Source organism: Chelmon rostratus, chromosome 7, assembly GCF_017976325.1.
Source record: "Chelmon rostratus isolate fCheRos1 chromosome 7, fCheRos1.pri, whole genome shotgun sequence".
Classification (NCBI taxonomy): domain Eukaryota; kingdom Metazoa; phylum Chordata; class Actinopteri; order Chaetodontiformes; family Chaetodontidae; genus Chelmon; species Chelmon rostratus.
This window is the reverse complement of record NC_055664.1, coordinates 1,598,020-1,612,935: the sequence shown is the minus strand read 5'-3', so window position 1 is coordinate 1,612,935 and position 14,916 is coordinate 1,598,020. Positions and strand designations below refer to the sequence as shown.

Here is a 14,916-nt window from a genome sequence, read left to right as displayed (position 1 = left end):
TATTAGTTGTAACTTATGCTGCGTTAGTTTTGCTAGTTTAACTAGTTTAGCTAGTTTAGCTGGTGCACCTGTTCGAACAGTTAGAAATTCCGTTCAAGTGAGACTGCACATAATCGCCAGCAAGACAAAGGAGATGGTGATTGACTTCCACAGGTCTTAAGCAGCTCCTTCAGTAACAGACTGCTGCATCCACAGTGTAAGAAGGAACGCTACAACAGGCTGTTCATTCCAATGGCTGTCAGTCTGTTCAACTCCAGCCTCATTTATGTGTGTTTGTTTGACATCACAACATCAAAAACCTCCTTTTTTGCACTACTCTGTTATTTATGTTAACACTTGCTAGATTTTACCAATATAAATTTTACTGTTATATATTTTCTACAATGCAATAATTTCCTTCTCAAGGCAGTATTACCTTTATACTCTTTTTGTAAATGTACATATACGTATATATATAGTTGATTGTATTTTGCATCCTTTTCTATTGTCTATCTGCTCTTTTTCCTAATCTACTTTTTATTCTTGCTGTCTGTAACAACGAAATTTCCCCAGCGTGGGATCAATTAAGTTTGTTATCTTATCTCACCTTGGATCCTTTTTTCTTTTTTTTTCCTCATTCTATTATAAGCATATACTTATTGGGTTTTAGAGCAAAAGCAAAGCACACGTTGCCAAGCTTGTTTTACGTGACATTATTTAAGCTTTTGACAGCAAGAAACACTGATACTTGGCTTTTAAAAGGGCTTCTTAATATCAGATTTGATAAAACTACTCATAAATGGTTTCAGTGTTGGTCAAACACTGAGCAATTGGAAAACTTTAAATCTGAATTTGTACAAACTACAAAAGGTGTACCATAAGGCTCAGTCCTGGGGCCTGTTCTGTTAACTCCTCATATCTGCTACTGGGTGTAATATTCATCCTTATGCCGATGACACTATTTTGTATTTTAATACAACCTTCTGATGTTAAATCCCTTCAGTGGTAAAATTTCTAATTTAATCTTATTTCACTTTGACCTTTTCTTGTTTTGGTAGATTCATTAGCTTTGAGTTATGATTGCTTTATTACGTTTTTTTTGTTTTTACTAGTGGAATTACTAATGATATTTTTACTTTTTAGCGGCAATTTCTTCTTAGTTTCTTATTTTTGTTTCTTGGTCTCAGGGATCTTTTGTCATTTTTTTCTATACTTTGTTATAGTGTAATGAAGTCTTAACCTCAACGTATTTCCAACTTAAAATAAAGGCTGAATAAAGATGACAGCTTGCACAGCCAGCCAATCAAGAGCTTCTGCATTTAGGCAAAAATCAACAGGAGGCCCTGCCAAGCATAAACTTTATGGGGATACACAGGGTAAACTGAGAAATACAAGTCCTGTAGTAAAAAGTCAAACGATACTACTATAACTATAGAAGTGAAAATGAACAAGCTTTACTTTGCTTTTGAGAATCTTTTGTCATGTGACAGAGGCTCAGGAGTTGAATGTGGCTGACAATGGGGGGCATCAGAGAGAGCATTTTAATGAGACAGCAACATTCTGATCCCTGTGATTTTCATCTCAGGGAAAAGAAAAGGGTGAGACAGAGAGTGGGGAGAATTGTCATGAGGAAAACATGAAAACATAAGAGAGAAGGAGATGAAGAGAGGAGGGGAGGAGGAGCAGAAACAATAAAAATGCTAATGAGTTAAGGCCTGGAAGGAATGATAAAGGCATTAAGAGAGAAAATACAAACAAGAGAGGCTCTGAAATAAAGTTTTTTTAAGTGAAAAACAGTCAACAACTTGTGTCCTGTTTTTCCATTACCTTCATCTCCGTCTGCGTTTGACAGGGTGCAGCATGCAAACATGCAAGTAAAGACAGGGGGTTAGAGATAACACATTTCACAGATTTATTAATTCACAGTCACAGGAAAATATAAACATTCGTCACTTTTGAAACCAAAAGCCCCTGTTATATATATAAAGGAAGAGTAAATGAGGTGGTAAAAGGAGGGCTTGAAGGAGTTTCTCCAGAAAAGACTCAACTGGAATAATGTTCTCTAGTCAACAGCCAGTGCAGACTGAAGACTTTCAAATTCTTACTGCACTGTTCAACCTACAAGATATTTTCTGTGCGGTAGCACAAAAACTACACATGTAATGTCAAGGTGTTGCTGATTATTCTAGTTGGAGAGAAACCAGAGCTGATACCATTCAACAAAGCTATGCAAGATGTCATTGTGCATCTTTGTCTGTTACCTTTCTCCTTCCTTGCACCCAGTTTCATGTGCTCTCATCAGATACCGCAGTTTCCTGCAGTGTTTTATAGCAGAGGTGGGCCACCGCAGCGAACATCATAAAGAAAAGAATACACTCTTATAAAACAAAACATTAACCTTAAAGGGAAAGGCCAAATGCACTACTTCACACAGCAAAAGCTGTTCTATTATATTAGATTTAGTGTGGCCATCACCAAGAATAAATTTTCAAGCCCAATCAAATGAGAAATGTTGAGGGTGTTCATTATAACTTGGACAAATTACGATGAGGTCAAGACACATCTTGGAATTGCTTGAACTGGCGGACCAATTGTGATTCTGTGGTGATTTGAGGATATTTTGTGTCGGATCTCAAAAATCTGTGAGGTACAGGTAAATTGTAGCAGAAGTCATGCAGACTGCTTTGGTATAATTACATAGTGTAAATACAGGTCTGTATATGTATGTTGCTTGACTAAGAACATTAACTGACTCCATTTATCTGCTAACTCTAATTCAGTGCATTCAAGTCTTGCAAACCAGCAAAAGGAAAAAGAATACTAAAGGTTTGGTTCACCTAAATTACAAATGAACATTTTTTCACTTACCTGTAGTGGACGTGTAGTTCTGTTTCTGTTTTTATTTACTTTTACAGAGTGCCCCAACTTTTTTAGAATCAGGATGATAAAGCAACATAATGTTTTTTGCAATTTGGGTGACCCCCTTGAAGAGCAGTGTCCACACTTCAGTTTGAAAAATCAGCGTCTAAACAGGTTAAAGAGCATCTGATCGAAAAGCCATGTACTCCTAACTGCAGTCAGCACACTGCCAACTGAGAGTGTGTGCATTCAAATGTCAAGGCTGACACCTAGTGGCACTTGGTAGAAAGTCAAATCCAGTCCTATTCTTTAACTTGAGAGAAAAGGATTTGCATTTAATTCTGTATTTTATTGTAATTTGAGCAGGGCTAGTGCTAAGTGTAAAAAAAGTCAAAAGTCCTGCTTTTCTCATGTTTCCACTGCGTACTTTGTGTACAATTATTTGTTAAACCTCTGCCAACTTGTTGTTGATGCACTGTCAGAGCCATGTTTAGTCAACTATATGGTGTTAGCTGTGGTATCAGATTTAACTGTGATAATAATGCAAACTGTCCTCTTGGTGGACAAAACTTAAAGTCCCACCAAAAAATTAACATTGTGTTCATCACATTTATTCACTTCACTTATTGTGTCTCCCCTCCCACTCTGGAGCTCTGAGCTAAAGAGCCATTATTGCATTCACGTGTCTGTGACTCCATGAACAGTATTTGCTTTTCTGATTAAAAGTCTGGCAAGCACTCAACAATTCAAACTTTCCAATTCAAACTCAATGACCTAATGCTCCTCTGCACAAAGCTAGAGTCTGACATTTGCACTGACATGCTTAATGAATGGTGAAGTGAACGCTCATGACCAATATCTTTGGACTGTTTATTTAATTAAATTCCTTACAGCATGAGAGTAAATAGATTCGCCACTGCTTCTGTGATATGTTTTAGGGTAAGACAAATGACATGACTTGCATGTATTTTGTTAAAGACATGCATTTCTTTAGTTAATATTTATTCACACTTGATTGATGAACCAAAATCTTAGTCCAAACTATTAGTTGTCAGTTTTGCAAAAGGACTGAACTAAGTGTTTTGGAGACTGTAAGCCATGGGCTTATTTGTCATTACAAGAAAAGAACATACAACAAAACTGTCTCATGTGGAGAGAAGGAGCTGTTCCACCCTGGCCTTCAGATCTGCTAAAGGACCTCAACCTTGACCTTACTTATCAAATATGTGGTAGAAATATTTGTAGTTTCTGCTTTGACCCCTCACTCTCTAAAATGTCTCTACGCCTCTACAAGACAGTAAATGCCATAGTGCTGCTGTAGAGTAATAGCAAAAAGACATTTCCATGTCTGTCCTCTCATCATGTAACAACCAGCAGACGTAAAATATACTCAAGATTTGCTGTATTTGTAGCCAGTCAGTTGAAAGTGCCTACCTTTCGTGGCTCCTGCTGCCCCCAAGTGGTAAATGGCTCCCAAAATGAGCCAGAGGGCCTTCTGCTCTTCACCAGAGATGCCCAGGACCTTCATGGCTGCCTGCAGCTTGGTGAACTGCTGTGAGGCTCGCTGCTTGTCCTCAGGCTGGAGGAGACATTACAATATTAACTCACTACAGATATATTTGTATTGTATTTTATCCTGTATCGGTCGGGCTATAATACAGGACTCAGAAAAATAAAGAAACTGTGAAATGGAACCCTTGACAGAGACACATCTCAGTTAAATTATAGTGTGATTACCTTAGACAGTGGTAGGATCCCAAAAGCACTGTTCTCAGCCAGGTGGTTAAAGTGCAGCTCCGTTCTGGGGGAGAGGCAAGAAGGTGGGAACATTAAGTTCCTCTGTGGCAGTGAAATGCTGACACCTCTGGATGATGTATACCGTTTTAAATCTCACATGAATTTCACTGTCTTTTGATTTAGTTTACCCACACTACCTGTCATTTGTGATGGAAATGATATAATACAAAAGTCAGAGTAAAGGTCAGTAAACTAAGCAAGTTAACAAAATAAATAAATTAAAAAAAATAAAAACTCATGAAAAACTCATAGACCACTGTGCTATCTGACCTATTTTACACTTTTTATGTTTGCTGGCCAGTTAGATTTTTTTATTATTATTTCCCATGCTAATTCAATCAAATTGGAGGTGATTGAAAATAATCTAAATGAGAACAACAGGTAGGAAATGCGTAACTGCATGACTGTCAACACCAACTGGCCTGCACCGCCAAGACTGACTTGGTCCAACTTAGTCTAATGAGTCGTGATGCCCAAATCAGAACTATAGTCATTGAAATAAATGTTCCTGTAATCAGAGAAATGTATAAAATATATATTTAACTTGGAAAAAAGGACACATCTAAATATTTCATAATTATGTATGCTATTCAAGGGCCATCATTTAGTTAATAAAGATGTGGTAGAGGAATGACCTCAGGTTGCTGTCGGCTCCGGCCATCATGTAGTAGAAGACGCTGAAGGTGGACTCTGACTCGGGTCGTCTGCTCACCCTCATTTTCTCCAGAAGCATCGTCTTCGCACAAAGACACAACAAGACTTAGACAGTTGCACTATGGACATACACGGTACAGTTCATGCAAGCGTCACTGGATTTGAAGGCCAAGACAGTCTCAATTTTGTTGTGCAATGCTTCATACCTCTTTATACCTAAACATTTTGGTCAGTTTTAGTTTATATTTAAACTGTTGCAATCTAAGAGGATAGGAGATGTTACTGTATGTTGGAAATAAAGGGACTGGAAAAGGTGGAGGTCCAGTAAAGACTTGTCACCTGTGTACACCTGTCTCGCTTATGAATACAAAGCGTGTTTGTGCTTGTGTGTGTTACCTGGATGGAGGCAGAGGCCACCTGCCCGGCCTGGTCGAAGTCGAGGGACACTACATGGGAGAAGCGGCTGGCATTGGTATTCATAGAAGTGGAGCTGTTGCCAAAAGCCTCCAGGATGGTGTAGACTGCCTGCCACTTCTCAGCTGTGTCAACACAAAAATAAAAAATGTATCTCATTATTTGTTGTTCTGGGGATCAGTGTAAACTTTTTTGCAAAGTGGCTATCAATGTCTTACTGAAAATCCAGAAAGCTGTTCAGACCTCTGAGGTTTTCAGTAAAAACTTGAACAGTTTATCGACATCGGCAGGCTCCTTGAATAGACAACAAATTTGAAATGCTCCTTCATAAAGACAGCCATATAACCAACTGTTATAAACTACATCAGAGACAACTGTGATGCTGGTGTGTCTGCAACAGGTAATTATACAGAGTCATGGTAATAATACTAAAAATAACAATGAATTTTATTTATACAGCACTTTTGTGACACAGTGCTTCACATGTTTTAACTAGAATTAAAACATTTCACAACTGAGGCAAATAAAATCCAGCAAAATTATACAGATACAGATGAGATAAAAACGGAATAAAATCCTCAACAATAAAGATAAAAAATATACATTTTGAGAAGTGGTTTAAAAGGTGCAAGAGGTCCTGCGAGTCTCATGCTCTCTGGCAGGGAGTTCCTGAGGCGGGGGGGGGCCTGCAGCATATATGTGCAGAACAACAAACGGCCAAGGATGAAACCTTAGGGAACACCACAGGTCAGAGGGGCACTTGCCATGACTAACTATGACTTTGTCTAAAATACACTGTAATTATTCATAAAAGAAATAAACTCTTTGATGATACCTTTCTTAAAAATGGTAAGAAATAGGTGGAAAAAAATTCAAAATCGGTAGGGTGGTTAGGTTTCTTGGTGCACTTCTACTACTATTCCATGCATGAGGCTGTGAAAAATCTGGCAGGGATAAGATCTGAAGGACTGCCCTTTAACATAAATAATGAAAAGGGCCTAAAAGTCACTGAGTCAGGAAAAGGGGTTACACTGTGGAGAAGAAGAAGGGTCATTGGTGACGTGATCGATCTGAAGTTATATTTCATATATTTGGTTTGTGAAGGAGAATAAAAATGGCTCACGGGGAATGGATGTCTTCAGCCTGTTGGCTACAAGCATTAATTACAGACTTGATGGTTTTGAAAAGAATTCTGGGATTATGATGGTTTGTTACAAAGGTTTTGGAGAAACAGGAGGCCCTGGCTTATTTTACTGTTTTGACAGGTAGACATTAGTTCTTTGATAATTTGATATGGCACTACCAGACTGTCCTCCTTCAATTTCTGTTTGGCTTGTCTGCATTTCCTCTTTACTTCTCTGGTATTCTTATGTAGCCAAGGAATGCTGCAACTTGATTTGATGTTCTGAATTTTTGCAGGTGCTATGGGGTCAAATATAGCTTAAAATGTATTTTAGTTTTTTTTTAGTAATTCTTCTGTAGATGACTTTTAAATTTAGTTTATTGATATGTCTAGATGTAGTGGTGAAGGCCTTATGAAATCTGTCAGCAGAGTTTTAGGACATGAAAAGAAACATAAGTAGTCACTGTGGGAGCAGGAGATAGAAGGAGGGCCAGGGAAATACTAGCTTTGTAATCAAACACACATAACATAACATAATCACTATCAAAAATAAAACTAGAGGACACAATAATGTCCAGGGTGTTTCCTTTTAAGTGAGTGGGGCCGTCAACTGACTGAGCTAGAATAAAAGAATGCACAATGACCATGACACCCACTGTAAATGAGAAACCAGGAAGGCAACATACATGTATGTTAAAATCACCTGAAATCAAGACTGTTATAAAATAAATAAAAACCATGTTAAATTTTGGGGGTCTGTGGATTAAAACACCAAGTAGTGGGTTCACGCCATTTATCATAAAACAATGCAAAACAAGTGATTCAAATGGAAGGGGGAACATTTAAAATTCTCTCTGCGAATCACGAGTCCACCTCCATGACCTGAATTCCTCGGCTGCTGACAATAGTCAAAACCAGGAGGACGAGCTTCATTTGGTGCAACACAGTGATCTGAACTTAACCAACTCTCAATAAGCTTAAATAGATTTACTGCTTTGATACCATGAAATCGTTGCAGAAGAAGGATTTATTTGCCAGTGATGTGACATTAAACATCCTAAACTCTCCTAAGTTGAAAGATGGAGATGGAACAGAGACTAGACAAGGAGGCATGAGCTGAAGTCTGGTTGCATTTCCAGCGGAAAATAGGAAAAAAGCTCATAGACGTCACAGACTATTACTAATGTTCATAGAGTGCATTTGGGCCCCTAGTCCTCTTGGGTGCAAACCATCAAGACAGTACAGGGCATCCTCGCACATATCCAAAGCTGCTGATGTTGGACCATTTACACACTCAGAACAGGCGCCTGTACAGGCGGCTAAAAATCTCTGACAAGGTATGCTAAAACCCTGTCAGCTTGAGCAACAACAGTACTTGCAGTGGGATATTTTTTACATAAAAGTCCTACTCGGAGACATTCCACAGTGTACTATACATCCATCTATCCCCTCTTTTGTGTCTGCAGGCTCACCAGAGAAGATTTTGCCTGTGCTCCCAGCGATGGAGACCAAATACTGGACCAGGTGCTGGCAGTTGGTTGTCTTGCCACTGCCGGACTTGCCCAGCAGCACAATGGACTGATCCTGACGGGTGGTAAGCAGGTTGCGGTAGGCCGACTGAGCCACAGAATAGATATGAGGAGCGGAGTCCTCGCGCCGACATCCTTTGAACATGTGCATCACCTGATGGGAGTAAGAAACAGAGACGAAGAAGATATTAAAATATTAGCCACAACCACAGTACTGCCAACCTTACATTTCTGGCAGTTCTTCAATATTCAATATCGACAGACTTGACAGGTGGTCTGCAAGCTTTATCAAAATATGACATTTTTAAGTGTGTTCAATGCCAGATAGACTTCAATGCACAGTTCTGGCTCATCTGAGAAATACTACCAGGTTGCACCAGTTATCTGGTATAAAGCTTACCTTCTCCGAGTACATGGAGGGTGTGCTCAGAGGGTTGATGACTACCATGTTGGGTCCAGCATAGGTGTGGATAAGATTGCCTCCATAGCGCTGCCTCAAGCAGTGCATCACACTGGATTCATTTAGATAGAGCAGTGAAGCCAGGTCCTCTGATCGGTCATATGATGGCGGGTTGGCCTTCACAGAGGGAGATGATGATGATGATGATGGCATTCAAATAGGAAAAGACAGATGTGTAAACAGATGCAGAATTGTTAACCCCTGCACTATAGTTCAAATTGGATCTACTCTAAGGTCCAGTGGTACTGTAAGATGATTGATGGACGAAACTGTCTCTGGGTTTGAGTGCTTTAGGGTCAAATATGGGATATCTCCATGGACGAATGTTGAGATCCACTAGTGAAAGCCCACAGGTAACTGGCTGATACAAATAAAGCATTTTATCACCAAACTGCCTCCATGGTTGTAATTGTTTAATCAAACTGAATGCTGCAAAGGTTCTTATCTTCTAATACTACACTGGTTCATTTGTGGTTATCAATTTATTAGACATAATAACCCTTCTCCCATATATGTATATGAAATGTGTACAAGTATCAGAAAACAGTATAATAACAATTGTTTTCAAAAGACACTACATAAATTTGATGAGTCTCTAGAGGAGGCTTTCTCAAAGTCCCACATTGTCAAGTGGTGGCTTGCATATTTTGTCTTGTTGCTGCTCAGTTCACACATTATCATTCCATCAGAGTACACAATAACTAGTCTAAATGTAGTTGTAAGAATATCTCTGAGCCAGAAATAAACATGGACTAACTGTGTGAGCCTTGTCTGCCTTGGTTTCATGCTGGCCCAGTCACAAGAGATGTTATATTAATTCATTGATTAAATGTTATTTTGTTATTTCCAATTGTTCTGGACCTCTCACCGTGAAAAAATATCAGACACAGGCCTTTGACTGACGAGTAGTCTAGAGTAACTGAAGCATCACACATCTCAAGGCACATTTCATTCTTTTCAAGGAGGGAGATTTGCTTCGTTATTATCAACAAATCTCATGCGCAGACCAAAATCAACATCATGTTCATGTTAGTGAGTCTCTCAGTGCTGCTACCTGTCACAAATGTATAGCTTAAAGCCATAATATGTAACATTTTTGCATCAAAATGTCTAAAACTGACTAGACCTATATTATATATCTTGCTGAGTTGTGTACTTACATTATCCAAAAGGTTTCCAAAAATGTTAAAACCAAGAAAAATCTGTAATTTTATTCAGTTTTGTTCATTTTGATGAACTAGCTACCTAGCCACTCTATTGTTCACTACTGTTTCTATTGCTCACTTGTGATGGAGCATAATTATTCATTTTCATCTGCAATGGTGGTTTAACAATGAAGACTAACCCAAGACAATGACTAACCCAACTCCCATGATTCCATGCTACTTAACGTGGCCAAAACTCCATCTTTTTTGTTATTTTTTGATTGACAGACCAGTAGCAGCAGAAATGATGTACTAGCCGTGTATTTAAAAAAAGCCTCAGTAATTTCTGAAAACATCTGCTTTTTTTATCCAATGTTGCTCAAACAGGAGGAAATAGTACATTTGTTGTGGATTATTTTCATTTTACAATACTTGAAATTAGAATGAATTTATTGTGGGTTGGCTCAAATCGGATTTCTTGACAATAAGAAAATTATAAAATGTCACCACACTTACTTAAATTTAATGCAGAGTTCAATAAGAATGAAGTCTTCTTTTAGGACACTAAGGTGCTTGTGTCATCAGTAAACAGCATACTGAGAGCAATGACATTTTGCATGCCTATAGCTCTTATTGTACCGGTGCAAAGAGGGCTCTTAGTCTTCTCTCTGGCTTTTTTTCTCCTTAATGAAATACACTGATACACTATAAATAATAGAGCTGTTTCGCTCCAGCCAATGAATCTTCAGAGAACATCTGATAGGGAAAAACAATGTGGCCAAATGTCAATAACTGGCAGCGACAAACTTACCAAACTTCCAAAATGTCCCCTCTAGCCTTTCCCTCACCTAACATATCACTCCTGGTGGCTGTCAGTGTCCTCTGTGGCCATCTGTGGCAGCCTGACTCTCTGCCTCTGAGGCTCTCTCAGACAGACCGAGTGGCAGGTGGAGAGTTGACCTCTTCCATCCTGCCCAGGGACTGCTGATGTCAGACAGCGTCAGCCTAGCTCTGCATCTATGCTTCTATTTTTTTTTTAATTATTGTCTTTTTTTTTGTAATACATGGTACCTGCTGAATGAATAATAAACTAAACTACAAACAATAATCAATACAAATAATGTGACATCGACATCAGTTCACACAACACACACTAAGAATTAAATAGAGAATAGATACTGTGAAATACTGTGATCTGTGACAGAAATTTTGTACTGTACATTCTCGATTGGCATGATGAAATGTGATTCATCTGATTAAAAATGATATTATTCATAATGCCCAGAAGTAAATATAAAAACATACTGATAAAAATTTGCAAATGCTATAAATGTATTCACTTGGTATGGATAAACAGTGTGTATGGGAGCTGCTGAACCTATTGGTGCACTACTATTAACCATTTGTAGCCATTTTCCATTTACCTTTTCTACATCATCTTCATCCACATCCAGTATTGTCCCATCATGTTCCAGTTTGATTTTCACCTTGCCCTCTGGCAGGGAGCCAGCCTCTGTCTTCACCACGGTGGCTGGGAGGAGAAAAGACAGGAACCACCAGACAGCTTTAGCCAGCTGGAAGTGCTCATACTCATCTGTTCATCTCAACTGCTTCATTAAAAGGCAAAACCAAAGCAGGGAAAGTTTAGGATTTTCTTTTTTGAAAATGGTAAACCACAAAATGACTGAAACCAAGAGACAACACAGTATTATCCTCCCTAACAAAAAACAATCTTTTACCAACCAATATTCCACCCATGTCCAACACTATTAAACATTTTCCTGGACTGCTGGTGCAATGACAAATTTGATAAATATGAACATTAGGGGTGCAATGGTACAAGTATTTGTCAAACACCATTCTTTACCAAATGTTCAGTTGGGCACACCCAGTGACCCAAACAATTACTGTCATAACCTATTCATGTCTACATACTCACAAGGGCCGAACAGAGATTGAGTGCTTTTTTTTACCTGGAAGCTTAGCCAGAATGTTTTGGCAGTTTTTGGCACCAGCTATTGTCTATAAGTTGTGGCATGCTAGTCTGCTTAGCCTGATAAAGCACATGTAGTTTTACTGCCATCTGAATGCAAATGACAGACCAGAGCTAGAGGGTCCGCCCACGACATCTAGAGCCCACCTGGCATTGAAAAGAGATCTGTATCCAGACATGTTATCTGTGTCATGTTACAGTGAAAATGGACAAAGATTAGTGTCAAACTGTATATCAACATTGTTCAACTAAACTCAGGTATGTCCCTCACTTCAAACATGCCAATTCTTAAACGACGCCATCACCTGAATGTGTCAATAAACGGGACAAGACAGAGACAGAGGGGGGGAGGGAGTGACCAGCCATACCCGGTCACTCAGAATGCAGGATTTAATGGTCACATGGTCAAAGTGCCTGAGCCCTGAAAATGTGCTTCACGTGTGCATTTTAGTCAGTTACTTCTGCTGCCCTGAATAAACAAGCCCAAGCTGCAGTTGTTCAGGAATTACCCACAGCTGGAAGGCTTACAGCTGAGCATTACTAACATTGGTGTTCCTTATTTTTTGTTTTTTATTTTTTGGTCTTTATTTTCTGATTGACAATATGATAATATTTGAGGCCCCTGTAAGCATTACAGCCATTGTTGAATGTTTAGATTTTTCAAAATAAATGACACAAATGTTATTTTCTGCATTCTTTCTTTGTTTTCCGTGCTATACTGAAAACCTATCCTAACTGTGACCCCAGAAGCAGGATACCTACTTAACCATGAATTCTGTGTACTGGTACCCCTTAATGAACATATAATACACTGATTGATTCAACCTGTCTTTTCTGTCACTGTGGATGTTTTCAAAGAGAATACCTTCTTATAAAAATAATACGAAACCTTAAAAATGTGTTTAAGTCATAGTTAAAGACAGACAAGCAAGTAAACACACTGGACCACAATGTAAGGCTCTTCGAATCATTCAAGGAGGTGGGGAACACGCTTAGTTGCTTTTTTCAACAGTAAAACAAGAACACTGATATCACTATCTTGCCTGTGTGTTAAGTATACATCTGGAGTCAGTTCTTGCTAAGCCTTGCTTAACAAAAACACTGGAAGCAGAAAGGAAACAGATCCAGGCTATTAATTAAATATGCCTGTTAACTCCTAAAAAGCTCACTAACCATCATGCATCTCTTTTTATATTGTGTGTTATACCTTGAGACACAGCACAGAAGTGGTGGTACATACAACTCCACAAAAAACATTTGTTAGAGGTGAAGAGATTACTTGATTAATTGTATGTAATGTATGGTTTTATAGTTTATTATTGCTGAAACTTATTGCTGAATCCCTTTTGAATTGTGCGATACTTTTGTAGTGACACATTCTTGCAGTAACATGGAGAACTGTAGGTATTTCAAATGGAGTCTGTTTAAAAAAATAATTATTTACCATTTGCTTTTAAATATTTTGAGACTGCAAAATTGTCCACAACACAAAAAAAGGTTTGAAATTTCCCTTCATTAAAATGTTTTAGAAGGAGATGGTGCTATATGTGAAAAAAAGCAGAGGAATCCCATCTCACCCAGGGAGAAGCCATCTTTGTGGACTAGCCAAACTTTTTCTGATCCATACCAGGCCTGCTCCGCTGCAATCTGCTCCTCTGTCTTCACCTAGAGGACAACAGGACAAGGAGAAAATTTACTGGACAGCAGGGAGGAGGAAATTACTTTTTCCAAGCCACATCACTGGACCACTCATAGTAGCACTGAGACTTTGTGAAACTGCTCGTATTTCCAGTCTGATACCAGTACATGCTTCAAGGTTATGAAGGAAAAGCTTTTCAAGATGATGACCATGCAGTAGATGAAAGTGGACTCAAAGGTCTCAAAGTCCACTGAGCACTGCGTGCTCCTTCAAGGCGGTGTGTAAGAATGTGCATGTGCATATCTGTGTGTGAGAAATTTCAAGCCAGACAGATGTCAAAATATCAAGCCTCAGGGGTATGTGAAGGGAGTTCAACGGCAACCCTGTAACCAAAATGCCAGGGATTAACTCATTTCAGTGAACACAAAGGGGGTGCGCAAGGCAGGGACACAACAATAAAACTAAAATAATAAGGAAATAAACTGCACAGAAAAGTAAGATATATTTGGATGTAAACCCAAAAAACAAATGTAGGCATAACTATCGATGACATAATTTTAATGGGAAAAGTGAACAAACAACACTGCACTTCGCAAGCAAAGGGAGAGAGCACAACACAGCACAACACTCCACAGTGCAGGGTGATCATGGGATGAGCTCAGGCACAGTGTAGGCCAGACCTGGGATTGCTTAGCTGCAGCATGAGATGCGAGAAGGATAGCCACAGGGTCCTCTTCCACTGATCCCTATTGATTTGGCCAGCAGGAAGAGGTCAAAGGTCACAGTTATATATGGGCAACACATGTTATACCGGCATACATACACACAAATAAAAAAGAAAGAATAGATAAGCACACTGATACATCATCTGCACAGCTGTAGACTGTGTTAATGCATGTCAACAAAGTGTACACTGTCATTCTTATCCAGCACTGTGAAAGAGAAATCACTGCAGGATCATCTATTACACGACCTGTTATGATCATCTTAATATAAATGTTACAATGGTGAAATGTTTACAGCTTCATGGAACAAACTGGTTGCATGACAACAAAAAAAGAGTTACAGTAATAAACAAAGGGGCACCTCGATGAAATAAACCACAACACCCACACAGATACTACCTGAAGAGTGGAAGCACCACACATGCATGTATCACAATGCACTGCTTTGTCACAATGCTAATCTTTAATACAAAAGATACAAAACCCATGCAGGTTGCCTCTATCAGCCTGATGTGTCCTGAAAAGAGGCAGTTACATCATGCCAATGTGTTAGAAATGGCAGCTCATGTGGACAACAAAACAAGGAAAGATCAGACCAA

At 38.9% G+C, this 14,916-nt stretch overlaps 1 protein-coding gene across 5 annotated transcripts in view; it reads right to left on the bottom strand.

Moving 5' to 3' along the window:
• Positions 1 to 14,916, bottom strand: part of myo18ab (myosin XVIIIAb) — a 135,710-nt gene that overhangs the window by 83,642 nt on the left and 37,152 nt on the right. For 2 of the 5 annotated variants that reach the window (XM_041939928.1, XM_041939930.1), the window contains exons 3-11: positions 13,531 to 13,618; positions 11,385 to 11,491; positions 8,756 to 8,932; positions 8,299 to 8,509; positions 5,686 to 5,828; positions 5,271 to 5,371; positions 4,576 to 4,639; positions 4,273 to 4,417; positions 1,807 to 1,818 (exon numbers count right to left, since the gene is read on the bottom strand). In XM_041939928.1, the coding sequence (XP_041795862.1) occupies positions 1,807 to 1,818; positions 4,273 to 4,417; positions 4,576 to 4,639; positions 5,271 to 5,371; positions 5,686 to 5,828; positions 8,299 to 8,509; positions 8,756 to 8,932; positions 11,385 to 11,491; positions 13,531 to 13,618 (1,048 nt within the window). Of the gene's footprint in view, positions 1 to 1,806; positions 1,819 to 4,272; positions 4,418 to 4,575; positions 4,640 to 5,270; positions 5,372 to 5,685; positions 5,829 to 8,298; positions 8,510 to 8,755; positions 8,933 to 11,384; positions 11,492 to 13,530; positions 13,619 to 14,272; positions 14,333 to 14,916 lie in introns of those variants that run through there. The other 3 variants (XM_041939931.1, XM_041939932.1, XM_041939929.1) reach the window with 3 other exon arrangements.